Source organism: Passer montanus, unplaced genomic scaffold (assembly GCF_014805655.1).
Source record: "Passer montanus isolate IOZ18808 unplaced genomic scaffold, ASM1480565v1 scaffold58, whole genome shotgun sequence".
Lineage (NCBI taxonomy): Eukaryota > Metazoa > Chordata > Aves > Passeriformes > Passeridae > Passer > Passer montanus.
The window spans coordinates 4,782,797-4,804,576 of NW_024370816.1; the positions used below are offsets into that span (position 1 = coordinate 4,782,797).

The window sequence follows — 21,780 nt, forward strand, 5'->3', positions numbered from 1 at the left end:
TAATATCATAAAGGAGGCGTATTAAAGTTCCCTGGCCTTTAGGATAATTTCTGAATAACAGATCCCTCCTAAAGACCAACAGTCAGGACTGTAAAAGTTTCAGTTAAAACCTTCTTTGTCTCTGAGAGTTACAAATGACCATTTCCACTATCCCAAATCTGGAACCAATGAACACAAAGACCATTAAAACAATTAAGGCCTCTTTCATTCATTTTTGATGTCTTACATATCATATGTTCAATAACTTTGTGATTTGACTCAATTCTTTGATTTCTAGCCAATGCCTTGGCAGCGTTTCCATTCAGTTCAGGGGAAAGTACAAAATATTCAGTGCAAGTGGTAAATTACTTATGTCTGTATGAATTAGCTCTCAACTTTTTGGAGAAGATACACCATCAGTAGCAGATAAAACTGCATCATTTCACGCTACTGTCACCTAAGCTCCATTTGACAGGAAAGAAAATACACTCAGCATTTGCTTCTGATGATTTTTTATTGCTCTGCAATACTCTCTAATGCCTTCCAGCTGCATTGAGGACAATTTGTTCATTTCTCTCAGTAATCAAAATGTGTTTTGACTAGTAAGTCCCTATTTAGTTTTTCTGTAATCGTTTTTCTTAATGGGAGTATTTTCCAGATGTTGTGTTAGTCTAGTCATCCGGGCCCTCTTCCAAGCCCTGTGGAAAGTTTGCTGTCATGAGCTGTCATTGGTGGTGTGTTTAACAAGCTGCCTAATTACCTGACCCCAGCACAGCCCCAAAGCAATATATAAGGACTCTGGAACAGCCCTGGGAGCAGACACACTCTCTGCTAGGTAAGTGCTACACCTGTCTCTACCCAGAGCTCTTCTTCAATAGGAGAACTGGGACAGAAAATCCAAAGTTTTCATTTGGATGAAAGATTTACTTTTAGTCTAATTTCCATTTGACATATTTCAATTTTAGGTTATGGTTTATAAAATTATGTTGCTGAATTACTAATGTTCTGTCAGTATTTGGTTTTATTATAGACTTTCATTTATCAGTATTATAACTCTAAACATTGTTGTGCTGAAGTGTACCCATGTTAGAAGACAACTGTAGTCTTCATGTAATAGAATTCTGAAAAAATTTATTTCTATTACTTGTTAATAATGAATTTCTATAATCTTACTACAGAATTTAATGGCTAATTGACTAATAATCAAGAAGGAATTTATGGAGTAATTCTAAATCAGAAATTTTTCCTTTCCAAGTTTTATTATTTATTTTACATTTTTATCAAACTAGTCTATTATATATAAAGATATGCACAGCATTTTTTAAATTATGAATTACGTGAATTGCAGATAGTGATGTGAGGTTATTTCTTTTTAGGAATGATGTCGTACCTGAAAGTTATGATCATATGGAACATACTTTGCTTATCCCTGGTGGTCCTTTCACTGTCCTTGATTCCAGAAGTGTCTTCTCAAGGTACTGTAACACACAAAGCTGAAGGGAGAGTGTCTAGGAGCGTGTGCCTGACACACATTAAGAATATTTCAAATGCATCTTCATAAAAATACTATGTTCTAGAAATTTATTCCAATAGGAAGTATAATTCAGTTTTATCATCACTGAATATTTTAATAAATAAATTTTAGAGTAGCATGGTCCTCTTTTTTTGAGGAATAACATAAAAATATAAATGTAATGCAAAATGCGTATGAATCTATTACTTTTTCTGTAGACACTTTACAGAGCCTCTTGCTCTCATACTAATGTATTTAGCCCTAGTGATTTGCAGTTTGATTGAGGAAGAATCTAACATGAGAATATCCACAAAGGTTGGCTAGAAATATTTCAATAAGTTAAGGGAAAGAAATGTCTCTACCTTGCTAAGTGCTTTCCCATTAAATGCACCATTATTACTCCACTGAGGCAAATTTTGGGAATTACTTGTCTAATGATACTTCAAGCTCTATAATTGATTCCTTACTAAAGTAACACTGTTATGGTGAAGCAGAACATGCCCTCTAGCAAATCCTGTGCTGTTGCAGTTCTCTAATAGCTCTCAAATTTTCAGGGGGATGACACTAGGTATTACTTGCTGGTAGAAAATGATTTATTACTACTTGATAGCAGAAGGCACAATGTCCTGTATCTGAGAAGTTCCTCAGGGCACACCCCATGCCAGATGTGACCTTACACTGACCCCTTGATAACTGATGCCTTCCCACCAGTTTCAGCAAAAATCAAGACTTTTGCCAACAGCAACCAGGACCATTCAGGCATTTTCCTTACAAGTAACTCCGTAACTTACAAGTCATAAACTTATATGAATGAAGAGGTGCAACTATTAGACTACTACATATTATCCATATAGCTACTGGACTTTCTTTCTTTCCATAAAGGAAGAAGGGTTCAACATACTGGGCATATATCCATAAAGGAAGATGTCAATTTTGTCTTTTCAACTGCTGTATTAATAGCCCAGTAACTCAAGTCCATTAATGTCTCCAGTTATTCCTTCATTCCACTTTTCTATTTGTGGCAAAGTGGTAACAAGCATTACAAGTACTGTTTTAAAATCAGTGTATATGTAATAGATATAATATTTGTTATCCCATGCTCTTCCTTCAGACACACACACGAGGAGTGTGTGCTGTTAGAAATTGTCTTTGGTGTTGTGTTGTGTTACATGTTATTTCCTTGTTGTTTCTCAATGTTTCACCTGATTATCTGTTTGGGCTTGCTGATTGTTCAGCTTCTTTGTTTGCATTTAGGGACGCTTCACTTGTGGTCCTGCATGTTTCATTTCCAGAAGAAGCTGTTAGCTGGTTGTGTTAGCAGAGATTTCAAAGAGGAAGGGGAGGGTTGCAGGGTGAATATCTGATTTGGCAGCAGAAGGTAGCAAGGCACTGCCAAGCTGGAATGCTCACAGGTTAAAGCAAGACACCTCCTGATGTCTTGTTTTACCACCTGTTATCTGCACCATTTCTTGTTATCCAGCATTTCCCAGCAGTCTGGCAGTAAAGCCATTGTGGGGATGAACTTTTTGTTAGTGTGCTAGTACATAATCTTCTAATTAACAAAATGTACTTCATAGGAGTTACAGGGCTAGACCCCAACTGTTCTTAACTTCAGAGCTGATATCAAATTCTTTCCTGGCATCAGGGAAAAAATATAGTGTAGGGAGTAGGCAGATTGGAAACTTCCAATAAAAATGGTTTCAGGGACCTGTATTTATTATGACAGCTTTCTCCAGTTTGCAAGCTCACCTGGTTAGATGGGTTATTAGGAACAGCATTACCAACAGTAAAAATCAAATACCTAGGGAGTCAGTCAGGTATGGGTGTGCAGATGCACACCTATTATCATACAGAAGGTGAATCAAATTGGAGAGTAAATCAGCAAAGCTGATATACTGTCTAAGGGGCTAGTTTGGAAGCCTGTGGTCATACTACAGAACCAATACTCAAGGATTCCTTAGTTTTCAGAAGAAAAGTGTTAAATTATCTCAGTGGAAGACCCCTCTAACCTGAATACACGATGCTGGTGGTCCTCAGGCTGCCTCAGAGCAAACCTCTGCTCCCCACACCTTCAGGAGGGGTCACACCAGGCCCTCAGCTTCTTCAGTACTGAGTGAGGAAACCACATTCTATAGGAAAAAAAGAGAGAAACTTTAGTCCTTTTCCATCCAGCATTACCTTAAGGACCGTTGTGGTTGGGCACTGCTTACACCAGTGTTGTGTGATTTTAGATGTATCGAGCTGTACAGGGAGATGTGGGGCAGGGTATTCTAGAGAGCATGACTGCCAGTGTGATTTTAACTGTCACCACTACATGGAGTGCTGCCCTGACTTCAGGAAAGTCTGCATAGTGGGTAAGTTCCCAAACACAGCCAGTTCCTCTCCTCAAATTCCACTTCCAGCCCCCTACCACACCAGTGTCTCCTCTCTGAATGCTTAAATGTCTGTTGGTTTGCTGTGTCCTTGTTCCCGCTCATACATGTATTGTTGCTCCCCTCAAATATTCAGGATAACCTCTTGTGATCCAAAGAAAATTGTGTATCCACAGGTTATTGCCAAGCAAAGAATTTTGCTTTTTACAAAAGCAGAACTAAGCAAGACCAGCAAAAACTGTTTGTTTTCTACTCCTTAGTGCATCCGTACTGTATGCGTCTGTCTCTTATACAAAGAAAAAAATTGTTAAAAGCCAATTTAGGGTTTTGCAGAAAGAAATTCTGACATATTCCAACTCAAATTTAAGAAGTGTGGATGCTGTGGGGTCTAATCCAAAGCCAGGGTGTCCTTCCATGGACAGAAATTTACTCTGGATCAGAACCATGTCCAGAGTCTACTGGAAAAGGTGTTTGGATGAGTATTAATTTATGCCTTATTTATAGGCAAAACTGCACAATGTAAATAAAACCAGATTATTGCTTTACTGAGCATTAAAAGCATTTTCTTAGCAATCACCAGTGTCAGAAATGTCAGTGATTTGGATAGCAGTAGTTTGTTTCGCTACACTGTGGTTCCAGTAGAATTACAGGAATAACAAATACTTCTCAGAATCAGCTACACCACTGAGTGTTGTTTAAAATGCAGACCTAGCATTCCCTAAAATTCCAGTTCTGCTGTCCTGACACACATTGGGGACACTTTGCCCTTCAGTCTTCCCTATCCTCATTTAGCTTTGTGGGGGGACATCAGCATTTCTCACAGCTGAAGATGTAAAGTGAGGCATTTTAATTATGAAGGTTATTTATTCATTGTGGGTCAGATTCTAAAGGTATTCTGGCTTCTGCACAACATTTAACCAGAAGTTTAAGGCTAGAGAAGTCTTTCCTTTTTTACTCTAAATCAGTGAGTCCAGGCAAGCACAGTAGGTGCCATCCTGAAAGGATGCAGGCAGTCTGCTTAAGGACTGTTGCCCAGTGAGTGTGGAATCAACACTGACTAAATGACAGAAATGACAGACATTATTTCTGAATAAATTTTACCCTAAGATAATAAAAATAATTCTCACCTGTGCATGTGGGATGGATCCACTGGCATCAACACTGATTCCACAATTGCACTAATCCAAAGATGTTCAGAATCTGCCTATACAGCAATTCTAATTTTTCTTGATAGTGATTTAACTGTAAAACATGATTTTATGCCTTGTGTGCCACAGAGACAATGACTTTAATAGAAACCTACATAGAGAAAGTGCTTTTTCTGAAGCCTAATAGCTGTGCACACTCTTTCTAACACAACATGGTTAGAAATTTGATATCAAATAGCAGTTTGGTCAGTGAAGTTTCAGAAGTTAACCAAACATGAAATATTAAAATCATGTCAAAACATGTATATAGTCCTTTAGTACTAATAATTAAAGAACTGTATTAAACAGTTCCAAACTGGTCTCTTGGGGTAACTTGGCTAACCTGCTCACACTAGGTTGCAGTGTTTGCCTGGACACACCAGGTCACAACCACTCGGTTGTGACCTAATTAGGTGAATTATTTTTCAGAAATACTTTGGTAGACACATCATTCTTGTTGTAAAGGGATACCCTGGTGAACACCTTCCTGCAAACCCAGCCCAGAATTTAAATATCACTGTTGAGATCACCGCTCTGTGGTTGGGGAAGCAGAAGCCTCCTACGGTGGGACCTGGCTAAAGTGAACGCGGCGGTCAGGTTTTATTGCACTCTCAATCCAGTGGTCACTGCCATGGCACAGTGCCCTTCACGGCGCTGCCTGATCCAAACCCCACATTACAGACAAATCCTGGATCAGACCAAGATAAGAGCCTGATTTTATGGAGCTGCTCTTGGCCCCAGCTCGAGCCAACGACTTCACTGTAGAGAGGTCCCAGCGTTGCACACGAGCTGGCCCAAAGGCTGACGGTGCTGCTCTGCCTCCACAGCCGCCTCCTGCGAGGGACGCTGCTTCGAAGCCTTCGAGAGGGGCAGGGAGTGCGACTGCGACGCCGACTGCGAGCGGTACGGAAAATGCTGCCCAGACTACGTCAAGCACTGTAAAGAGGGTAAGACATTTCTCTGTCTTTTTCTCAAAGAAATATTTAAGCAGAGGTGCTTTACCATAAACAAAACTGTGTGGGCTTTGGTAACAACTGAAAAACGGAAAACAGAACAAAACAAAACAGAACAAAAATAACAAAACCTAATTTCACAAACAAATTGGCCAATTTCTCAAGCATGAACACTTTATGGAAACATACAGGTAGATATCCTGGAAGCCACAACCAAGATGTGAGTTCTGAGGTTAAAGTTGTATTTTACATTAGGCTCTTTTGCCATTAGCCACGCTCTGTCAGAGCCCTTACTCAGAATACTGTGTGTAAAGATAAGGTCTGCACATCAGTAACAGAATTCAATGAGAGAAGGTGGGGAATCAGAACAGATTTGTTTGGAAAAGACCTTTTGAGATCATTATATCCAACCATCCCCCCAGCACTGCCAAGGCCACCACTAAAACATGTCCCGAGTGCCACATTCACACAGCTTTTAAATCCCTCAAGAGATGGGGATTCCACCCCTGCCCTGGGCAGCCTGGGAACCCAAACCTCCCCTGGTGCTCCTAGGGGTCATTTCCTCTTGTCCTATCCCATGTTCTTGGGAGCAAAGCCTGACCCCCCCCGGCTGTCCCCTCCTGTCAGGAGTTGTGCAGAGCCACAAGGGCCTCCCTGAGGCTCCTTTTCTCCAGGCTGAGCCCCTTTCCCAGCTCCCTCAGCTGCTCCTGGTGCTCCAGACCCTTCCCCAGCTCCGTTCCCTTCCCTGGACACGCTCCAGCCCCTCAAGGTCTCTCTGGCAAGAGGGCCCAGAGCTGGGCACAGCACTCGAGGTCCCTCAGCAGGGCCAGCACAGGGCACAGCCACTGCCCTGGGCCTGTGCCCACACCAGGGCTGGCACAGCCCAGGGGCCATTGGCCCCCTGCCCACCTGGGCACATCTGGCTCACATTTAGCCACTGTCTCCAGCACCTCCAGGGCCTTTTCCACTAGGCAGATCAATAAATAAATTGCAATAAAAAGGTGAGTTCATCTTCTAAAAACAACTCCCTTAAAATCCCCACCCATCCAAAAGTGGGGAATGGCTACTCTGTGCCTTGGGATAACACTACCTGGACCTACAGACCACTTGCCTGGGGCCACCACAGTCACTGGCAGCATATTAGAGATGCACATCCTACATTCTCTCCCCATCCAAATCCAATATGGGAAGAGTAGCCCGACACAGAAACCCATCCTGTGGGGCAGGTTGGAGGAACTGGATGCCATGTGTTCACAGTATAGGAAGAAAAAATTTAAGAAAACACATATTTTACCTTTAGGCTGCAAGTTCAGTCCAGGGCAGAATCAAACTGACCTGCAGTCACTTCTTTTGTTCTGTCCTTTTCTGCAGAGCCTGGTGAGGTTTCAGCTGAGCACAAAGGCACAGATCTGGAGGTGCAGTCCCGCCCTCATGTAGCTTTAAGAACACCAGCAAATGAACTCTAAAAAACAGTTTCATCATGTCCTTAAACTTTCTGGTACCTACAGACTTAAACTAATTTCTTCATCACACTTGATAAGTGTGGCTTGGCTTTGGATCACTGCATCCACAGAGCAGCCCACCTCCAAGGCAGCCAATTCCCAAAGCTTGCAGTATGACACACAACATAAGTCACAATTATAATTTGGTTCTCTTCACCCAAGTGGTCCCCAGGTGCTGGAATGGTGGCTTGGCTTTGCCACACAATTGCACAGTAATTTAGGCTAAAATAGAGTCTGTATCCAGCACTTTTGACTGAATGTCTAGAGAAGTGTCTTGGAAGCATATTGAGGTGAATTTGCTGCTTATGAGGCTGCTTAGTGTTTCCCTCTTTCTGCTGAGTTTATCACACCCAAACACTCACAAAACACTGTTAAACCATTTCATTTCTTCAGTTAAAATGTAATGAAGAATTAACCAACCATTCCTAATCTTAGAGAGTTTCTTCTGTATTGTACTAAACTTTGCTATCAATTTTGGTCAGAAAAAGATCCAGCAGAAATCCCCCAAACCACTGTACTCAGTATTTTACTACTTATACTGTGTGTGAATAACTAAAATCTGTTAAACCTCTTGGAATAAATTTGCTGTTTTAGCATCCTCTGAACATTTTCTTCTGTACAGTAAAGCCAAGTGTACAATGAATATCCAGAGCTCACTGTTATCTTCCCTGTCCTCCAGAAGCTCTTTATTCCCTGAATACATGTACACACATAAGCAAAACGTTCCCCTCCCCAACAACTGGCTTTCAAAGGAGTCATTCAGCTTCAACTACAATTTCTCTCTCTTCCTCAATAAAGGTTTCAGGATATAGTGCAATACCCAACCTTTCTTGTTTTGAGCACTAGCTCACTGTGAAAGTAAATATTTTGACACCATGGTTATCCCTTGGAGACAAAAATCCCATTCCTTTGTAAAAAGCTGATTACACACACCTCTAGCAGTTACCAGCTCCCTTGGTTGGACCAAAATAATTTGGCCAGTTCCCTGAACTCCATCGCATTTCCTTCACAATTAACAAGTTCCTTCTACAAGGCTATGCAAATAGCTGATTTCAAATTGTACAATTTGGCTAACAATTAATTACAAAATATTATCTGGCTCTTACTGGATGCAACTCAATTTCCATTCACTCTTCAGAGCTGAAAAATCTGAACACAACCACCCACTTCTGCAAAAACTCAGCCTACTATGAGTTAGCTTAATACCTATGTTGTTTCCTTGGTCCATGCCTGCTTTGTAGCTCCTGTCTCCTTCAAGGAAACCATTTATTTCAAAATGTCTCCCCAAAACAATCACTTGTGTAGAACTATCACATCTGAAGAGCTGCAAGGGGATTATCAAAGCAAATTCTTGGCTAATGTGACAGCTCTCCTATTTCCACTAGAGTTATCTGTAGAGTTAGTTATCTGTAATGAAAGTCAAGTAGTAAAAAGTCATCTGCAGTGAAAAAAAAATAAGACAAATTTTCAGAACATAGAGCTCTGCTCAGAATTCATTTCTTTTCCACCTCAAAATTGCCATTAGCTAATAATGCCTCACCTCAAACTTCTGGGAAAAATATTGCTCCCATCTGTGACTAAACACTTCAGGATCAAAAGGGTATTTGTGCTGTTTTTCACACAAATATTTGTGTAAAGAATCCCATAAATGAAAAGAAACAGTTTTAAATGGAAGTTGGTCACTGAAATTTTGTAATCACTCTTATACAGTTGACACCAAGCACCTATAAAGATAAAATAACCTGTTAATGGGAGCACTTCTCTCTTTCAGCACACACAGAAAAGCCAACCCCAGAGACTCCTCCAGACAACAAATCTAAAAGGTCCTCCACAGATGAGGAAGAGTCACCAGTGGAAGGTAGGCAAGCATATGGATGCACCAGGATGGGTGTTACCTGAAGGAAAATGAAAGACCATTTTCCTGCCCTAGAAATAGAAAGCTGATCCTAGACATTACCAGACAGTTAGCAAGCTTGGAAGCACTTGGTTTATATACTGATTACCTCACTGAGCCCTCAGGACTTTGGAGAGTTCACTCAGCACAGATGGTGCAGAGAGGTGATGTCTCCTGTGTCTCTATTGGATTGTCACACACATCCTCCAAAAACAGGGTACAGACCATTGTCAGTCTTGGATGGCATCCGTGGCTGGAACAGGAAGGGTGGGACAGTGATGAACTGGCAGCACAGGAAAATGTCCAAGCAGGTTCCTTTAGCTTCAATCAAGCCAGGCCTTACGCTGCTTCAGAGAACACATTTATTTATTTATTCTGACTGGAAAATATGCTGCTTTCCTGTGTTCTTTGGTACTGTGTTACAACATTTGAAGTGATAACTCAGGAGACCAGTTTGAACTTGAAGCACAATTGAAAAGACACTACAAGTCAGTCAATATTTTAATCCTCTCCCCTTCTTCTTTTTGTTTTAGATTTGGAATACTTATTTTCTGCTGTTCCAATCTCCTATTACAAAAAATCCAAAAAACAAACCAAACCAAAAACCAACACCCGCCCCCCCCCACAAAAAAAAAACAACCACAAAACCAAAAAACAAACAAACCCTAAAAACCATATAGTGGGTTAAATGAAATTAAATTAAATAAATTCAAACAACCATTAACAGGATCCCAGCTAGCTTACGGTATTTCAGATACATGGGATGGGAGTGAAACCTATTCTGCAATATTCTGCTCATACAAACACACAACATTTGTGAAAGCAGAACTAATCTGCAAAATCTTGGAGAGAGAACACTTAGGGAGAGATTGAAATGCAGAAGCATTTACTCTTCCTCTTGCTGAATAACAATTTGACTCATATCAATGTAACTATAAATACAAGTAAAGAGAGCCTTAAATCCATACATCACAGTGAGGAAAACAACCCAAGGAACAAAGATACAGCAGAAGATGCAGTCAGGGCTCTGTGTTCAGGAATTATTTTCATCCTGCTTCCCTACCTCACTCTGCCAATTCCAGGTTGTTGGTGCAGACTAAGTTATAATGTAGGGAAGTGGAATAAATAAAAATAACAGACTGAGAAGTGTTCTGTTAGAGGGACTATTTTTAAAGTGGCTTCCTTTCCATGAAAGCAGCAGGAAACCCTAGGCAGCTGTACCTACAGGCACCAAACTAAACCCAGAACCTGGGGCAGTGCCAGATGGGCCAAAAGGGATCACCTAAAACTGAGCTGAGCTGCTGCAAAATTCCGTACACACAAAAGAAACTCCCATTTCACCTGGTCCAGGTTAGTCTGGCCATTAAAAAAGGACTTGCTATTCCAAAGGAAGCACCAACAGCTAATGGGTGTAATACATTACACAAAATACCTACCCGCACGGCAATTCAAGCAGCTGAACCAAATTTATATTCATTCTATAGATCCTGAAATCCAAGTGACCACTCCTGCGCCAACCACAGAACCTGCAGAGACAACCCCTGAGGCCACAGAGGAACCAGCCACGGAGGGTGACCCTCCCACTCCGGATACAGAAGATGTGACCCCTGATGCCACAGAGGAGCCACTGACTGACATGGACCCAACTGACCTGCCCCCAACACAGGACCCAACCCCCGACGCCACCGAGGCAGAAGCAACAGATAGCGAGCTCCCCACCAGCCCCACGCCTGAAGAGACAACCCCAGAGGAGCCGACAACACCAGCACCAGAGGAGACAACACCAGCACCAGAGGAGACAACCCCAGAGGAGCCGACAACACCAGCACCAGAGGAGACAACCCCCGAGGAGCCGACAACACCAGCACCAGAGGAGCCAACTCCAGAGGAGCCGACTACACCCGCACCAGAGGAGCCGACAACGCCCGCACCAGAGGAGCCGACAACGCCCGCACCAGAGGAGACAACCCCCGAGGAGCCGACAACACCAGCACCAGAGGAGCCAACTCCAGAGGAGCCGACTACACCTACCCCAGAGGAGCCAACAACGACCAAACCCAGAGAGCCAACCCCAGAGGAGACAACCACCTTGGCAGACTCTCCCACCACCCCCAAACTTGAAAAAACAACCCCAGAGGAGCCAACAACCAAGGCAGACTCTCCTGCCACCACCCCCAAATCTGAAGAAACAACCCCAGAAGAAACTACAACCAAGGCAGACTCTCCCACCACCCCTAAAGCAGAGGATGCTGACTCTCCGACCATCCCTGCAGCTCCTGAGGCCAGTAAAGCCACGGCTTCTCCGGGAAGTGCTGAACCCACAACTGTTGGGATGGACTCCCCCACAGCTGGGGCAGAGACAATGCTTTCAGATACCACAATTGAGAACAAGGAGACAACAACACCAAAGAAAGATAGAACTACTCTGCTTAAAGACATTTTCACAGCTGCAACTGGGAAAGATACAGTTACTGTAGCTATGGTGACAACAGCTAAACCAGGTGATTCTCCTAAAGGTATGGATGACCTTCCAAACACAGCTCCTATGGGCAAAGAACCTGTCACTGCAGCAGCTGAATCAGAAACAACTTCTACAGACACCAAGACTGCTACAACAGCAGCCACAGCTCCCTTGCCCGATCCCACTGTGCTGGTAACAACCATCAAAGATTCAACTCCTCAGCCTGCTGAGGCTGTAACACCAAATGAAACAGAGACAACTACAGACGCTGAGCAGGCAGGGCCAGCAGCAGACAAAGAGAGCCCAGGTGCTGCTTGTGTTATTGTGGAGATGACAACAGCTGGTAAAAAAGAAGTAACAACCATTAAAGAAATGGGCACCACACCTGAAAAAGAAATGGAAGGTGTCACTGAAAAGGCCCCTGGTACTGCCAAAGAAGAGGTAACTACAGTTACCAAAGAAACCACAACAAGGGATAAAAAGGACACAATAGAAGAAATGTATCTTGTGTTTAATGGGACATCCAAGCCAACAATACATTTCCAGGAGGTCACTGAGACGACAGAAGAGCCACACCCAACTGAACCTGAAACTCTGCCAGCAAAAGAAGAACCTGAGATAAACAAGCCTTTAATACAAGTTGGGGACCTGCCAATGATCCCTGGAGAAACACAAGGTAAGTGCATTCCAGCAGGTATGAAAGCATCAGCAGCTGTGGAGTTAATTAAATCCTCCAGGTAGTTTAGAACACAATCTAAATTAATTGGTTGCAGTAATTAGTCCTACTGAAAATTGTTTGCTATAAGTTTCTCCTCATCCTGTTTGCTATCATAGAAGATACAAACAGACAAAAAGTCAAGGGAAAAAATGACAAATTTCAAAATCCCCTGAAAAAAATTGCTAGAAGTCAGGCTGCATATCCATCCTCCCACATGGTACCTCTAACCTGGTGTTTTGTAGCCACCTTCTAAAAATATAATATAAAACACACAAGAAGTCTCTTGCCTTGCTTTCTGCCACAGCCTTTTTCATGCCCTTTCTTTATTTTAATTGGACATAGTCTGCAGGTTCTTGGGCAATTTTTTAATCAGATACTGAAAGATATTTTGGGGGGAAAAATTAGGGCTTTAGATGCAAAATACTTGAATTTCAATTTAAAAGAGATTCATCGTTCCTTTGTATTTAACTGCATAAAAATGTTTAACTGAAAGGAACCATAAATGCTTATTTTAGTTATTTTTTTAAAGAAATAACAAAAGGGAAGAGAAGCTGCTAAACCAGCTTAAAGGAACAATAAAGTCCTAGAGCACGTAGAATACGAGGTGTTTGTAGGTGTTTTCCTGAATTACAGGCACTTAGGTGGCAATAAGCAAAGACACCCACACCTGGTCACTCAGTACTGCTGCACCAGAGCCGAACTTCCCGAGAACACGTCCCCGATGAGGAATTAATCCCTGGCCCAACAGCGGGACCGAGGGGAAAGCTAAGGCTGTTCCTGTGGATCCTTAAACAAACCTACCTGGCTGTGTTTTGCAGAGAAGAACGACGAGAAGGACCTGTGCAGCGGCAAGCCAGCGGACGGCATGGTGGCCCTGCCCAATGGCACCCTGGCCGTCTTCCGAGGTGAGACTGCTGCGAACATCCTCCACCTGCCCCGGCATGGCCCCGTTCCTCCTTCTCCTTCACCGACTCCGGCCCCAGCCCCGGCCCTCCTTCACCTGCTCCGGCCCCGGCCCTCCTTCTCCTTCACCTTCACCGGCACCGGCACCGGCTCCGGCCCCGGCCCCGGCCCTCCTTCACCTGCTCCGGCTCCGGCCTCGGCCCTCCTCCTTCCTCCGTACAGCGCCGGAGCTCCTCCCTCACCTGCCCCAGCCTCCTCCTTCTCCCTCATCTTTCCCGAACCCAATCCTTCATCTTCACGTCCTCCTCCTTCACCTGCCTCGTCACTCTTCCTCCTCTTTTTCCTCCCTCACTCGCCCCCGCTGCCCCTCACCCCTCACGAAACTCTCCCGAGCCCAGAGTCCGAGTCCCCAGATCCCTCATGGGGCCGGCTCAGCCTCGTCCCCCGGGGCAGGACGGCGATGTCCCCTCGCTGTCCCCGGCACCCCTGACGCCTGTCCCCCCCTCCAGGTCACTATTACTGGCTGCTGAACGGCCGGACCCCTCCGACCACCAACCCCCGCCGGATCACCGACGGCTGGGGCATCCCCTCGCCCATCGACTCCGTCTTCTCCAGGTGCAACTGCGATGGGAAAACCTTCTTCATCAAGGTGGGAGCGGTCCCGGCCGGCAGGGTGGGGCGAGGCTGACGAGGAGCAGCTGGGGAGGCTCAGCCGGGGGAAAAGGAGCCTCAGGGGGGACCTTGTGGCCCTGCACAGCTCCCTGACAGGAGGGGACAGCCGCGGGGAGTCGGGCTCTGCCCCCAGGGATCAGCAACAGGATGAGAGGAAAGGGCCTTAGGTTGCACCAGGGGAGGTTCAGATTGGGTACTGGGGAAAAAGCTTGCCTAAACTTATTCCTAGTGTGTTTCCCAACCTGAAATAAAATGCTAATGAAATGCACATGTCTCATTAAAGCTGTCATGCAGTTACTTCCCAATAAATCACTCAGTCCTGGAATTCAAGCTACTTGTTATATCTATGAAAATTTAAGGGATTTAGAAAGGAAACCCCTTTGTTCGGTAGCCCCTCTTTAGGGGCTTCTAAAAATTAGCTTCTAAGATCCTCCAACCCTACTTAAAGGTTAAAAGGCTGCAGGAGGTACTTAATAAAATTGTAGTAGTTTTATCCCATTTGTATGGATGTAGGAGTGATTCCAGTCAGATTTACAATGTAGTTATCAAAGTGCTAGTGCTTATTTATGGATTATTCTTCATGTTTGTTTTGCAGTTGAATTACCAGGAATTAACTTCCTTTAAAGCTTTTTTTTTTTTTTTTTTTTTTTTTTTTTCCCTTAAATGCTCAGGGTCCCCTGTACTGGCGCTTCACTAATGGTGTTATGGATAATGGCTATCCCAAACCTCTTGCAACTGGATTTGCAGGGTTAAGTGGGAGAATAGTAGCAACCCTCCCTGTGGCAAGATACAACAACAGACCAGAATCTGTTTATTTCATCAAAAGAGGTATGTATTGTATTCCTGAAGTTCAGGAAACATCAAAAGGTGCTTGACTTGCCTTAGTCAGGAATTCACTGTTTCTCTTGACCCAAGACCTATAATTTCTTTCAAACACAGAAACACAAATTATGCCAGTGTTCCAGGTGCTTAAAAATAGCCTGAAGCTTTTAGAAATTTGTTCTAGAACTTGGAGGTATTTCAGTGCATTTTAAACCAGATCTGTAAGGGTGAGAATCCAGGAATCTAGCACTGTAGTAGCTGAACGTTGAAATAAGTTTTATCTGGTGGTAAAGCTATTATAATCTTAATTAGGGAAGGAAAAGCTTCAATCTTGCTAGTTCATAACTATGTGTGGAAATTTCCGTCTCTGTTTCTGATTTCCTATTTTAAAGTAATTTCCTTATCTTACATGAATGCTGTACTGCCACCAGAGGAATGTTGTTATTGATTCCCTGTGTGTGATAGGAATATAATGACATTTTCATATCTGATCAACCTGGTGGTTGGGTGTTTTTTTGGGGAGGTATTTATTTTTTCAAACTAACAAAACAAACGCGTTTTAGATGGGAACATGCAGCAGTATGTGTACAGACAAGAACCAGCCAAGAAGTGTCAGAGAAGAGCCCGGGTCACCATCAGATACCCAGCCTTTGTCCCCAGAGTTGTCATCCGGCGGCGCTTCCAGCGTGCTGTGCGAATGCCGACCGTCATCCGCACCGTCAGGATCAACTCCCACCCCTCTGGTAAGTGGCACTGAGGCTCTCTTACACAGATGCTTTCACCTCTGACACAACATTGTGTTTGGAAGGTTTCAATGGCTGTAGGGGACACAGTGCCACAGCTCCTCATGGAGGGTTCTTTTTGCTTGCAGGAGTTCTGCGCAAGGAAATCCAAATGACAACGTACTGGAGAGGGCTCCCCAAAGTTGTCCACTCGACTCTCTCCGTGCCCAACCAGAACAAGCCCGATGGCTACGACTACTATGCCTTCTCTTACAGTAAGTAACATCACTATAGACCTCAAAAGATATGGGGGTGGGGAAGAAAGGTGCTCCTGTTGTCATTTGTGGTCCTACTTTCAGCACTACTACAAAGTCCTGAGAATTAAAATGTTGCCCATAATCAAGAGATGTTTCTATTAAAAATCAGTAGTTACAGGACAACATGCAGCAATGAAATACAGAGGTTCAAAGCAGCCAGTTGGGGAATGCATTGCCAGTGAGTTCAGCCTTGTAAAGGGACAAACATTAAATGAAGGATCATGTTAATGATAGACTGAAGTCTTTGGATCACAACACAGCAAGTTTTTAAATGGCTTCTATGGAACTATGTTTCTGACAAAACACAAAAAGGAGAGAGATGAACCACTTGACTTAGCTCAAAAAAATTATTTGTGATCCTAAATTAGGTAGACTCATTCCCCCAGTCAGGATCCCATATAAGCATTCCTCGTTTTCCAAAAACTAAATAGCTCTAAGAACAAGCCACACCTAAATACAGGCTATTAAAGGCCCTGTCAGTAAGATCCAATTCCTCACCTTGGAGGAATCAGCCTCACAGGCTCATTCACACTCAGGGACTATGGACTTCCCACTTCTGTAGTGAGTGCAGGATTGTTGTGGATGTAGTTAGTTTGATTTCCAAATTGTTAAGACTATTTCTGTGTTCTAGCAACACAAGAACATTCTTTCCTGCTCCTGCTCTTGGGACAAATTTAATTATTAGCCATGCCATAAAACTTACTGCAACCAAGGGCACCTGAAAAATAAAGCTGAGGGCAGAAATTTATTGTTGGAGCCTCTCAGCTCCAACACATGGAACAGTAAATCTGTTATCCAGGCCTAAGTGACATTAAAATGAAGGCTTGAATTTGTGAATTCTTCTCATGAATGAAATGCAGTCTCTGGAATTTAATTGTGACCTCTCTTCCTTTCAGATCGGTACTACAGTTTGGATATTGGCAAAAGAATAGCACGACCTGTTACTGCTCTCACAGGAAAGACTGTAACCAAAGACTGGTACAACTGTCCCAGCAAGTGAGGCACAGCAGAGGAGTTTAAATCAAGATGCCATTTGGATGTCAATGTTTTTTCTAATTTTATTAATAAAAGACATTGAAATATGTGCACACAACTCTAAGTATTAAAATGCTGCTTCAAGCTCTGGCTTCATTACACTAAGCAACCACAGGCAAACTGGCATTTTGTATACACAGCTGGAAGTCCTTTACATTTCATTTAACTAATGTTTCCTCTGTTCAGGCCTCCTCTGCCTCCCATGGCGTGAGTTACACCTGTGCAGAGAAAAAAAACCAAGTGCATTAGTATAAAACCTTCTAATCAACCATTTCAGAGGTGATACTTCATCTTTCCATAAGCATTGTCAGGGCAGTGGAGTGGTTCCCTTCTGATACAGTTCAAGTTCCCCCTCTGGCCCCTAAGCCTGGTGACACATGCACATGTCACCTGTGTCATGCAAAAGGCTGGGGGTGACTTGTGATCCTGAGCCAAACCAATGAACAGAAGACTCTTACCACATCTGAAATAAGTTAGTCCCTCCTTTTTGTTATTAAAAAAAATGGTGACAGATGGAAGAAAATCTATCCTAGCCCCACCTCCTTATTTTTCCCCTTAATACCATTAAATCTGTATTTCAATGCTAATATTGAGTCTTCTACAATGTTAAAATAGTGCAAAACAGAACAAAATCCATCAAAGGCTTTTTTTTTTTTTTTAATACAGAAGTTGCAAAAATAATTTCGTGCTGTGGTTTAACTCTTTTACACTGAAAAACCTGTAATACTTCCAATAAAGCTTTTTTCAATGAGTATACATTGATATAACTGGAATCCTTAATGTACCAAATGGAAATGCTAAAACCAGAAGTTTCTAAACTGCTGTCCTAATAGACTTCTGAAACCTTACTTTAAAACTTTGAAGATCTAATGCCCTTTTACATTCTCTCTACTGATAAGAGCCAGGTGCTATGGCAGAAGGAAGTTTGCCTGTCCGAAATCTGCTCAGCCTAACACACTAAACCCAAACTAGAGCTCTTAGGGTCACACACCAATCTCGAGGGCAGGCTGCTGTGTCACTCCCTCCCTGCCTGCCAGCACGGCCAGCCTGGCTGGGAGCAGCCAGGAGCACTTACCCCTCTGCCTGTTGAACTGCCGGCCACGCACGCCCGTCCTCAGCGTCGGGGGCTGCAGCCGGACACGGCGCAGGGACTTGGGCTGAGTGCTGCTCGTGTCTGTGGGAGAGGCAGAAAGAAAGGGTGGCTGTGCCTGCCAGGTTCTCATCTTTACATGTTTTGGTATGTGTTATGCTTTCTTTACTTTAGAATGATGAAGGTGCCTCCTTCAATTTCATTGACCTCTTCTCTAACATAAATAAAAGCTTCAAAACAAGTCTGGGATTTCTTTTGCTCTCTGTACAAGGAGGTTAATTGTTAACTCAACAGAGATTAACTTATTGTTGCTTGACAATTTAATTAAAATATTTTAAAACTGACATCAAATATGCCAGTGGATAAATCACCAAAGTACCAGTAATGTTTGCTCCTTGAAGTGTTATTCTTTTTTGGCCTACTCCAGTTACTGCGGACCAAGGAAAAATGATTTACCAAAGTACCAAAGAATCTATAGGCATCAAATTATGATCTTGCGCTAAGATAATCTGGGGAGACCTTGGAGCCCCTTCCAATGACTAAAGGGGCTTCAGGAGAGCTGGAGAGGGACTTGGGACAAGGGATGCAGTGACAGGACAAGGGGAAATGGCTTCCCACTGCCAGAGGGCAGGGTCAGATGGGACACTGGGAAGGAATTGTTCCCTGTGAGGGTGGGGAAGCCCTGGCACAGGGTGCCCAGAGCAGCTGTGGGTTCTTGGAAGTGTTCAAGGCCAGGCTGGACAAAGCTTGAAACAACCTGGTCTAGTGGAAAGTGTCCCTGCCCAAGGCAGGGATGGCACTGGATTGGCTTCAAGATCCATTCCACCATTCTATGAGTCTGTGATTCTAAGAGTTTTATCTTATTTTGTGTATCCTGACTACCAGCCACAATGCTGGACAAAGGAATTCTCACTCTTAATGAAAAGGTACAAACTATTATTGTGATTATTCTGTACCTGCAGATGAACTGGAAGGAGGATCCTGACTAGTTGAAGGAAGATCTGACTCATCAGATGCTTGAACAGATTCTTCTTCTTGCTGGCTATCGATTTCTAGGCCTGCTTCTGAAGTAATGCTAGAAGGGAAGGTGGAGGAGGAGAACCATGTAAGTATATTTGCACAGCTTCAAAAAGGTCCAGAAAAAAACAACCCCTGTCTTGGAACACAAAGATTCAATGAAAATCAAAAGTAAAATATAGCATAAAATGATAAACTGTCCCCTTTTAGATCTTAACTTCACCATACTACAAAATATAGCAATTATTATAAATATTATAAAACAAAAGACAAAATTATTTGTTTACAAAATTCACTAAGAACGGCTTATTCCAGCCCTGTGCTTCATCTTTTGTACATGCACTGTCTTAACTGGGTGACTTAATCATACATGTGTGCTTTGCATGAGGAGTGATTTTCTGTATTACGCAGGACTGCCTTAGTCTTTATTCTACAAACTGATCCTTCAACCTGTGCCTTTAACATCAGTATGACTACTGCAGAGTGCTCTGCATTCTTAAAAAATAGTAATTTTTTTTGGTGACTTTTATATTAACTTTGTTAAACCCCAAGGAGAAGATCAGCAGAAAATCATCAGTAGATCATTGGTTTTGGATGAAGAGTCAGATTGTCCTTCCCCACAGCACTACAAAGCGCTGTCTGAGCTGCCCCTGGGTGACAGTGGATGTGTCAGTGAACCAGAGCAGCAGTGGTGCTTTACCCTTCAGACTCTGCCTCTGCGAAGACCTCGTCGGCGTCGTCGCCGGCGCCGGGCTCGGTGGTGGTGGACAGGCTGCCGGTGGAGGTGGTGACCATGGGCACCGACTGCGACGCGTGCTCCGAGGCGTCGGCTGAGGCGCTCTCCGTGAACACCGTCACTGCGGGGCACAGACACCCTCAGGCCCTGCCCACAGAGCCCGTGACAGCACAGGCAGCTCGGGGACAGGCTGCCCTGAGGAGCAGCAATGGGGAATCATTCCCTGCTTCGCTCTGCAAATCTCTGCCACTTACCCGGTGCTGCCACTTGTAACGGTGTTGTGGGGACACTGCGACCCCCTGATTCCTCCTCGTGGGCAAGGAACAGTGGGGTTTCATACATCCCTAAACCTGCAACACAAAGTTCCAGTGACAATCCATCCAAATGAGTGGCTATAAAAAGGATTAACCAATGTCTTCCCTCTGGCTACCTGATAAAATCCAGTCACTTGTATTTAATCAGGTTTTTGTTATTTTGTTTTGATTTACTGCTAGAGCTGATAACGATTTATTGGAAGGTAAAACCTTGAAAGTATTACTGCTTTTTTAACTTTCATCATTGCATTATTTTTCTGTGAGCTTTCTTCAGAGAATAGCCTGTGTTCCATGCCAACAGGGATGCCGAGGAAAGGGACAGATTCAGACCAACAGCAAACACAACAGCCTGGCCATCTCTGAGCAGATAAGGATATAGCCCAAAGATTTCTTTTCATTTGATATTTCCCCCTAACGTTTCACTACAGGGAAGCCACAACCAATAGTAAAATTGCAGTTAAAAACCATTCCTTCAATATTTCATTCAATTTCAAAATCCTAACATGACTATAAATGTAGCAGCTTGAAGATAACATCTTCTCAATTTCTGTTATTCTCTCCCTGCTGACCATTATTGAAGAGTTGCAGGTTTCCACACTTCAACAATTTCCTGAAGCATTGTGTGAAGAATTGTGTTTTGTTGACTGAATTCGCTCTTCTTCACTCAAAGACTCACAGAAAAGAGAGCCCAGAACTGCTTTACCTCCTTGTGATGCCAGCTGCCCAAGATCAGAGTGACTGGAGCTGGTTTGTGGCATATCTTCAGGGGGCCCAAATCTGAACCGAGGAACTCCAGCTACCTGGGGGGAACTGGAAAATACAGACTTCAGGAATTCTGCAACTTCCCCAAAGATCGGGGCAGGGGGGAGAACTTTCTGACCAAGAGAACAAATCAAGCATGAGACAAAATGAGCTAATACTGACCATAAAAATCAGCTGAGCTACTGCTAAATAAACAGCAATTAGCTCTCAAATTATTAGGAATGCATTCAAAATCAGTACAACAGTCCTGAAGAGAATATTCTTTACTTATCCATTCTATGAACTCTCAGAATTTTAAGTGGATTGCTGGACATGTCCAGAACATCCCAAAAGCAAAAATGGAAGTAACTTTTCCTACTTTCATTGGCAATACCAATGGGGAGGGAGGAAGAACAAGGAAGGAAATTTGATAGAACTTTTTTGTTTGTTTAATCTCTTCTTAAATCACCAGGTTACAATACACTGGAGAATATTCACTTCCTAATTTGCTGATCAGTTATATGACACACAATTCAAACAATAATTACTTATCTGCACATGCAGTTATCTATCCTACCACCTACCATGTTACTTCAATCACAAGTTCATTTAATTTAAATTTATTTTAATTTCACTGAAAAATAGAAAGAAGTAGAATAAAGAATAGAGAAAAGGCTTTTTTTTAACTTTTTCTTTTCACATCTACTTACTGAATGGCTTCTGCAAATCCATCTGTACGATGTGGAACTACAAGAGTTGGTGTGCTTGGAACTGTTCTGTCCTCATCATCAAAGAAGTGCTGCTGCTGGAAAAAAAGAGACTGATATGAGAG

General features: G+C 43.2%; 2 protein-coding genes and 1 long non-coding RNA gene across 12 annotated transcripts in view; 1 reads left to right on the plus strand and 2 right to left on the minus strand.

Annotated features, from left to right (window-relative positions):
• LOC120510487 overlaps window positions 1–13,518 on the minus strand; it is a 36,214-nt gene extending 22,696 nt beyond the window's left edge. For 5 of the 6 annotated variants that reach the window (XR_005629513.1, XR_005629511.1, XR_005629510.1 and 2 more), the window contains exons 1-2: window positions 13,381–13,518; window positions 3,502–3,621 (exon numbers count right to left, since the gene is read on the minus strand). This is a non-coding gene — a long non-coding RNA (uncharacterized LOC120510487). The remainder of the gene's footprint in view (window positions 1–3,501; window positions 3,622–13,380) is intronic. The other variant, XR_005629512.1, reaches the window with a different exon arrangement.
• Window positions 1,356–17,043, plus strand: PRG4 (proteoglycan 4). Of its 2 annotated transcripts, XM_039726378.1 has the most exons (11): window positions 1,356–1,454; window positions 3,724–3,846; window positions 5,879–5,998; window positions 9,278–9,364; window positions 10,885–12,537; window positions 13,398–13,484; window positions 13,992–14,131; window positions 14,826–14,982; window positions 15,540–15,719; window positions 15,848–15,973; window positions 16,912–17,043. In XM_039726378.1, exons 1-11 carry the CDS (start codon window positions 1,358–1,360, stop codon window positions 17,013–17,015), a joined length of 2,874 nt encoding a protein of 957 aa, XP_039582312.1. In that variant the 5' UTR covers window positions 1,356–1,357; the 3' UTR covers window positions 17,016–17,043. The 2 variants fall into 2 exon arrangements, with proteins under 2 accessions (XP_039582312.1, XP_039582313.1); XM_039726379.1 differs by lacking the exon at window positions 3,724–3,846.
• Window positions 17,044–17,047: 4 nt separating this feature from the next.
• TPR (translocated promoter region, nuclear basket protein) overlaps window positions 17,048–21,780 on the minus strand; it is a 33,983-nt gene continuing 29,250 nt past the window's right edge. For 2 of the 4 annotated variants that reach the window (XM_039726374.1, XM_039726375.1), the window contains exons 45-51: window positions 21,659–21,768; window positions 20,911–21,017; window positions 20,148–20,243; window positions 19,858–20,014; window positions 19,097–19,215; window positions 18,126–18,224; window positions 17,048–17,268 (exon numbers count right to left, since the gene is read on the minus strand). In XM_039726374.1, coding sequence (XP_039582308.1) covers window positions 17,213–17,268; window positions 18,126–18,224; window positions 19,097–19,215; window positions 19,858–20,014; window positions 20,148–20,243; window positions 20,911–21,017; window positions 21,659–21,768 — 744 coding nt within the window. In that variant the 3' untranslated portion in view covers window positions 17,048–17,212. The remainder of the gene's footprint in view (window positions 17,269–18,125; window positions 18,225–19,096; window positions 19,216–19,857; window positions 20,015–20,147; window positions 20,244–20,910; window positions 21,018–21,658; window positions 21,769–21,780) is intronic. The other 2 variants (XM_039726377.1, XM_039726376.1) reach the window with 2 other exon arrangements.